This window comes from Nomascus leucogenys, chromosome 8, assembly GCF_006542625.1.
Source record: "Nomascus leucogenys isolate Asia chromosome 8, Asia_NLE_v1, whole genome shotgun sequence".
NCBI lineage: Eukaryota > Metazoa > Chordata > Mammalia > Primates > Hylobatidae > Nomascus > Nomascus leucogenys.
The window spans coordinates 101,365,275-101,372,180 of record NC_044388.1 but is presented as its reverse complement, the minus strand read 5'-3'; the positions used below and the strand labels follow the sequence as shown (position 1 = coordinate 101,372,180).

The window sequence follows — 6,906 nt, the reverse complement described above, 5'->3', positions numbered from 1 at the left end:
ACTCAGAGACTGGATGGAAGCTGGGAAGAGAAAGCTGCTTCCCGCTTCAGGGTGAGGGATGGAGGAAGGGAGAACAAGCAGTAGAGAAGGAAAAGTTTCAGATCCCACAGCCCCTGGTGGTCACTCGCGCTGGACCTACTCCGACCCGCTAGGGCCCGGAATGAAGGCAGGACTTGTGCGGTTACCAGCGGAAATGCCTCGGGGTGAGAAGTCGCAGGAGAGATAGACAGCTGCTGAACCAATGGGACCAGCGGATGGGGCGGATGTTATCTACCATTGGTGGACGTTAGAAACGAATAGCAGCCAATGAATCAGCTGGGCGGGCGGAGCAGTGACGTTTATTGCGGAGGGGGCCGCTTCGAATCGGCGGCGGCCAGCTTGGTGGCCTGGGCCAATGAACGGCCTCCAACGAGCAAAGCCTTCACCAATCGGCGGCCTCCACGACAGGGCTGGGGGGAGGGTATATAAGCCGAGTAGGCGACGGCGCGGTCGACGCCAGCCAAGACAGCACAGACAGGTTGAGCTATTGGGGTGTTTCGCGAGTGTGAGAGGTAAGCGCCGCGGCCTGTGTTTCCAGACCTGCCCTTCGCCTGGTTTGTGGCGCCTTGTGACCCCAGGCCCCTGCCGCCTGCAAGTCGGAAACTGCGCTGTGCTCCTGTGCTGCGGCCTGTGGCTGGAGTGCCTGCGACGCCCTGCCTGGTGCTGCCCAACTGGCTGGCAAGATGAAGCTCTCCCTGGTGGCCGCGATGCTGCTGCTGCTCAGCGCGGCGCGGGCCGAGGAGGAGGACAAGAAAGAGGACGTGGGCACGGTGGTCGGCATCGACCTGGGGACCACCTACTCCTGGTAAGTGGGGTTTGCGGATGCAGGGGGACGGGGCGTGGCCGCCTGGCCTGGCGTGAGAAGTGCGGTGCTGATGTCCCTCTGTCGGGTTTTTCTGCCAGCGTCGGCGTGTTCAAGAACGGCCGCGTGGAGATCATCGCCAACGATCAGGGCAACCGCATCACGCCGTCCTATGTGGCCTTCACTCCTGAAGGGGAACGTCTGATTGGCGATGCCGCCAAGAACCAGCTCACCTCCAACCCCGAGAACACGGTCTTTGACGCCAAGCGGCTCATCGGCCGCACGTGGAATGACCCGTCTGTGCAGCAGGACATCAAGTTCTTGCCGTTCAAGGTTCGACCGGGTTTTTCTCATCCAGTTAGAGGACGGGTGGGTGGTGGGAGTATTTAGAGTTATAAGTCTCTGGAAAAGTGTTGAGACAACAGTTGAAGGTTATAGACATGATGTATGTAATAACTTTAATAATATTAGTATGTTACAAAACTTAAGACAGTATAGTTGCTGTCGTACTCTGTCTACAATAGTTTAGGAATAAAAGACCGATGAAAACTGAACTTTGTAAGACACCTGTACTCCCTGAAGTATTTCTGGTCAATTTGCAGCCCCAAGGGACCAAAATAAACCAAATTGTGGGGATGGTAGTGGGTCTTTTAAACTTTGAGATGTCATTGTATCTGTGTCTGAAAACGATAATTCTTTAAAATAGGTGGTTGAAAAGAAAACTAAACCATACATTCAAGTTGATATTGGAGGTGGGCAAACAAAGACATTTGCTCCTGAAGAAATTTCTGCCATGGTTCTCACTAAAATGAAAGAAACCGCTGAGGCTTATTTGGGAAAGAAGGTAAATATTTCTAGAACAATGTTAAGTATTTTTTGATCATTAGTATTCTTGGTTGGCTGTTATGTATAGAAGCCTTCATGAAGGGTTTCAAAAATTTTAATCAGAATGGTATTCATGCTTGTCAGGTTTAATTATTGAGTCCCTTACTATAAGCCAAACAAAATAGACTTTTCATGTGTTATTTAATGCTTACAATTCCAGGGGCATAAAATTTAATATATTGTATTCATCAATAAATTGGCTTAAAAACTAAAGTGATGGTTTGACTATAATTTTTTTTTTTTGAGATGGAGTCTTGCTCTGTTGCCCAGGCTGGACTGCAGTGGCACGATCTCAGCTCACTGCAACCTCTGCCTCCCGGGTTCAAGCAGCTCTCCTGTCTCAGCCTCCCAAGTAACTGGAACTACAGGCACACCACCACACCTGGCTAATTTTTTTTTTTTTTTTTTTTTTAAATTTTCAGTAGAAACAGGGTTTCTCCACATTGCCCAGGCTGTTCTTAAAATCCTGACCTCAGGTGATCCTCCTGTCTCAGCCTCCCAGAGTGCTGGGATTACAGGCACAAGCCACTGCCTGGCCAGACTGTTATTTAAATGAGGGTTAAACTATGTGACAATACACTTAATTATCTTTTATCCTTTTAGGTTACCCATGCAGTTGTTACTGTACCCGCCTATTTTAATGATGCCCAACGCCAAGCAACCAAAGACGCTGGAACTATTGCTGGCCTAAATGTTATGAGGATCATCAATGAGCCGTAAGTATGAAATTCAGGGATATGGCATATTTGCCAAATAGTGGAAATGTGAACTACTGACAAAACTTTTCCCTTTTTTAATCTCCTAATAGTACGGCAGCTGCTATTGCTTATGGCCTGGATAAGAGGGAGGGGGAGAAGAACATCCTGGTGTTTGACCTGGGTGGCGGAACCTTCGATGTGTCTCTTCTCACCATTGATAATGGTGTCTTCGAAGTCGTGGCCACTAATGGAGATACTCATCTGGGTGGAGAAGACTTTGACCAGCGTGTCATGGAACACTTCATCAAACTGTACAAAAAGAAGACTGGCAAAGACGTCAGGAAAGACAACAGAGCTGTGCAGAAACTCCGGCGTGAGGTAGAAAAGGCCAAACGGGCCCTGTCTTCTCAACATCAAGCAAGAATTGAAATTGAGTCCTTCTATGAAGGAGAAGACTTTTCTGAGACCCTGACTCGGGCCAAATTTGAAGAGCTCAACATGGTATGTTCCTTGTTTTCTGCTTTGCTAATGAGATCTCATTAGACTCTGAATTCAGGACATTGCATCTAGATACTTGGATAACAGACATCACAGTAACTATGTCTTTTTTCTAGGATCTGTTCCGGTCTACTATGAAGCCCGTCCAGAAAGTGTTGGAAGATTCTGATTTGAAGAAGTCTGATATTGATGAAATTGTTCTTGTTGGTGGCTCGACTCGAATTCCAAAGATTCAGCAACTGGTTAAAGAATTCTTCAATGGCAAGGAACCATCCCGTGGCATAAACCCAGATGAAGCTGTAGCATATGGTGCTGCTGTCCAGGCTGGTGTGCTCTCTGGTGATCAAGATACAGGTAGGTCATCATCGCAACATCTTAGTGATTCAGTAGCTTGATGGAAGACTCATTAGCTATTGCTTTAGAAAATACCAGAATATGAGCAACAAGGTCACACAGCTAGTAAAGGGTATAAGTGAAGACAAGACTGGGGTAGTCTCAAGATCATTAGCAACTGTTTAATTCACTGCCTTTAAAATATGTGTTAGAACCTAACCAAATGTTAGAGAAACTTTACATAGCTCATAGGGAAAACTTGAATTAAAAGTTAAATAACTTATTCTTAACAGGTGACCTGGTACTGCTTGATGTATGTCCCCTTACACTTGGTATTGAAACTGTGGGAGGTGTCATGACCAAACTGATTCCAAGGAACACAGTGGTGCCTACCAAGAAGTCTCAGATCTTTTCTACAGCTTCCGATAATCAACCAACTGTTACAATCAAGGTCTATGAAGGTAATTACTTCAGTTTGCTAATATCGTGGCTTTTTTTTTTTTTGAGATGAAGTCTTGCTCTGTTGCCCAGGCTGGACTGCAGTGGCTACCTCTGTCTCCCGGGTTCAAGTGATTCTCCTGTCTCAGCCTCCAGAGTAGCTGGGATTACAGGCGTGGACCACCACACCTGGCTAATTTCTGTATCTTTAGTAGAGATGGGGTTTCACCATGTTGCCCAGGCTGGTCTCCAACTCCTGACCTCAGGTCATCTGCCTGCCTCCCAAAGTGCTGGGATTACAGGCGTGAGCCACCATGCCAGGTCTATCTATCATGGCATATTTTAAAAGAACATGACTTAATATGTTCTATTGAAATGGCTAGGGAACTAAGTAACTGCTGTTTTCAGATGGAGGTCTTAATTTGAATAATGTTTTATATCTAAATATTTAGCATTCTTTTTTTTTTTTGAGATGGAGTCTTGCTCTGTTGCCTAGGCTAGGGTGCAGTGGCATGACCTGCAACCTCTGCCTCCCGAATAACTGGGATTACAGGTGCCTACCACCACGCCCAGCTAAGTTTTGTATTTTTAGTAGAGGCGGGGTTTCGCCATGTTGGCCAGGCTGGTCTTGAACCCCTAACCTCAGGTGATCCACTGACCTCAGCCTCCCAAAGTGCTGGGATTATTACAGGTGTGAGCCAATGTACCCAGCCAATGATTTAGCATTCTTATGAATAATAGCATCTGAGCTGGCTCCTACAGTATAAGGAAAAGGAGTTCACAGTACTTTAAAATAGATAAAATTCAGTTGAGTTAGTAACTTAACTCATTGTTAGTACTAGTTGCTGCTCCTTGTAGACCAATATGAAATTACTTTCAGCTCGATAAAACCAAAAGTGTCACTTTATGCTTCAGACTGAAATGCAGGGATCTAGATGTGCTAATGCTTGTCAGTAACAACTAACGAGTCTTTCTGTATGTAACTTCTAGGTGAACGACCCCTGACAAAAGACAATCATCTTCTCGGTACATTTGATCTGACTGGCATTCCTCCTGCTCCTCGTGGGGTCCCACAGATTGAAGTCACCTTTGAGATAGATGTGAATGGTATTCTTCGAGTGACAGCTGAAGACAAAGGTACGGGGAACAAAAATAAGATCACAATTACCAATGACCAGAATCGCCTGACACCGGAAGAAATCGAAAGGATGGTTAATGATGCTGAGAAGTTTGCTGAGGAAGACAAAAAGCTCAAGGAGCGCATTGATAGTAGAAATGAGTTGGAAAGCTATGCCTATTCTCTAAAGAATCAGATTGGAGATAAAGAAAAGCTGGGAGGTAAACTTTCCTCTGAAGATAAGGAGACCATGGAAAAAGCTGTAGAAGAAAAGATTGAATGGCTGGAAAGCCACCAAGATGCTGACATTGAAGACTTCAAAGCTAAGAAGAAGGAACTGGAAGAAATTGTTCAACCAATTATCAGCAAACTCTATGGAAGTGCAGGCCCTCCTCCAACTGGTGAAGAGGATACAGCAGAAAAAGATGAGTTGTAGACACTGATCTGCTAGTGCTGTAATATTGTAAATACTGGACTCAGGAACTTTTGTTAGGAAAAAATTGAAAGAACTTAAGTCTCGAATGTAATTGGAATCTTCACCTCAGAGTGGAGTTGAAACTGCTATAGCCCAAGCGGCTGTTTACTGCTTTTCATTAGCAGTTGCTCACATGTCTTTGGGTGGGGGGGAGAAGAAGAATTGGCCATCTTAAAAAGCGGGTAAAAAACCTGGGTTAGGGTGTGTGTTCACCTTCAAAATGTTCTATTTAACAATTGGGTCATGTGCATCTGGTGTAGGAAGTTTTTTCTACCATAAGTGACACCAATAAATGTTTGTTATTTACACTGGTCTAATGTTTGTGAGAAGCTTCTAATTAGATCAATTATTTTAGGAAATTTAAGGCTAGATTCTCGTGTGGGGTGAGGGGAGGGAGTGTTTGGTATGTTGGGATAAGGAAACACTTCTATTTAATGCTTCAAGGGAATTTTTTTTTTTTTTTTTAAATACCCTCCTGGGCCCAAGTGATCCTCCCACCTCAGTCTCCCAGCTAATTGAGACTACAAGCTTGTTACCACCATGCTCCGCTTTTGTGTTAATCTAAAAGGGGAGAGAAGTTAATCCACATCTTTACTCAGGCGAGGGGCATTTCACAGTGCCCAAGAGTGGGGTTTTCTTGAACATACTTGGTTTCCTATTTCCCCGTATCTTTCTAAAACTGCCTTTCTGGTGGCCTTTTTTTTTAAAATTATTATTACTAATGATGCTTTTATAGCTGCTTGGATTCTCTGAGAAATGATGGGGAGTGAGTGATCACTGGTATTAACTTTATACACTTGGATTTAATTTGTAACTTTAGGATGTAAAGGTATATTGTGAACCCTAGCTGTGTCAGAATCTCCATCCCTGAAATTTCTCATTAGTGGTACTGGGGTGGGATCTTGGATGGTGACATTGAAACTACACTAAATCCCCTCACTATGAATGGGCTAAAGGCAGGGTTTGTGTCAAAACTGGTTTAGGATTACTTAGATTGTGTTCCTGAAGAAAAGAGTCCAGGTAAATGGTATGATCAATAAAGGACAGGCTGGTGCTAACATAAAATCCAATATTGTAGTCCTTTGGGAGGCCAAGGCGGATGGATCACAAGGTCAAGAGATAGAGACCATCTTTGCCAACATGGTGAAACCCCATCTCTACTGAAAATACAAAAATTAGCTGGGTGTGGTAGTGCAAGCCGAAGGCTGAGGTAGGAGAATCACTTGAACCCAGGAGGCAGAGGTTGCAGTGAGCTGAGATGATACCACTGCACTCCAGCCTGGCGACAAGAGTGGGACTCCACCTCAAAAAAAAAAAAAAATCCAATATTGCCCAAGGATAGGTATTTTATAGATGAGCAACTGGCTGAAAGGTTAATTTTCTAGGGCGAGTAGAACTGGATCCCAACATCAAGCTCTTAATTAGACCTAGGCCTCTGCTGCACTGCCCGAAAAGCATTTGGGCAGACCCTGAGCAGAATACTGATCTCAGGCCAAGCCCAATACAGCCATTAAAGATGACCTGCAGTGCTGTGTACCGTGGGGCAATAGGGTTAAATGGCAACTAGGGCTAGTCTTCCCTTACCTCAAAGGCTCTCACTACCATGGACCACCTAGTCTAC

General features: G+C 44.9%; 1 protein-coding gene across 1 annotated transcript; it reads left to right on the top strand.

The window, feature by feature from the left end:
• Nucleotides 1-341: 341 nt before the first annotated feature.
• On the top strand, nt 342-5,599 carry HSPA5 (heat shock protein family A (Hsp70) member 5). The gene is made up of 8 exons (XM_003264129.3): nt 342-844; nt 943-1,174; nt 1,548-1,685; nt 2,330-2,442; nt 2,535-2,925; nt 3,039-3,276; nt 3,549-3,716; nt 4,684-5,599. The coding sequence occupies exons 1-8, from the start codon at nt 723-725 to the stop codon at nt 5,244-5,246; spliced, it is 1,965 nt and encodes a 654-aa protein (XP_003264177.2). The 5' UTR covers nt 342-722; the 3' UTR covers nt 5,247-5,599.
• Nucleotides 5,600-6,906: the final 1,307 nt, after the last annotated feature.

What these genes read in the sequence shown, in the direction of transcription:
- HSPA5 (XM_003264129.3), top strand. Translation starts at nt 723, where the DNA reads ATGAAGCTCTCCCTGGTGGCCGCGATGCTGCTGCTGCTCAGCGCGGCG. An exon ending in CTGGGGACCACCTACTCCTG is followed by an intron (nt 845 to 942) that starts GTAAGTGGGGTT and finishes TTTTTCTGCCAG; the next exon opens with CGTCGGCGTGTTCAAGAACG. An exon ending in AATTTGAAGAGCTCAACATG is followed by an intron (nt 2,926 to 3,038) that starts GTATGTTCCTTG and finishes TCTTTTTTCTAG; the next exon opens with GATCTGTTCCGGTCTACTAT.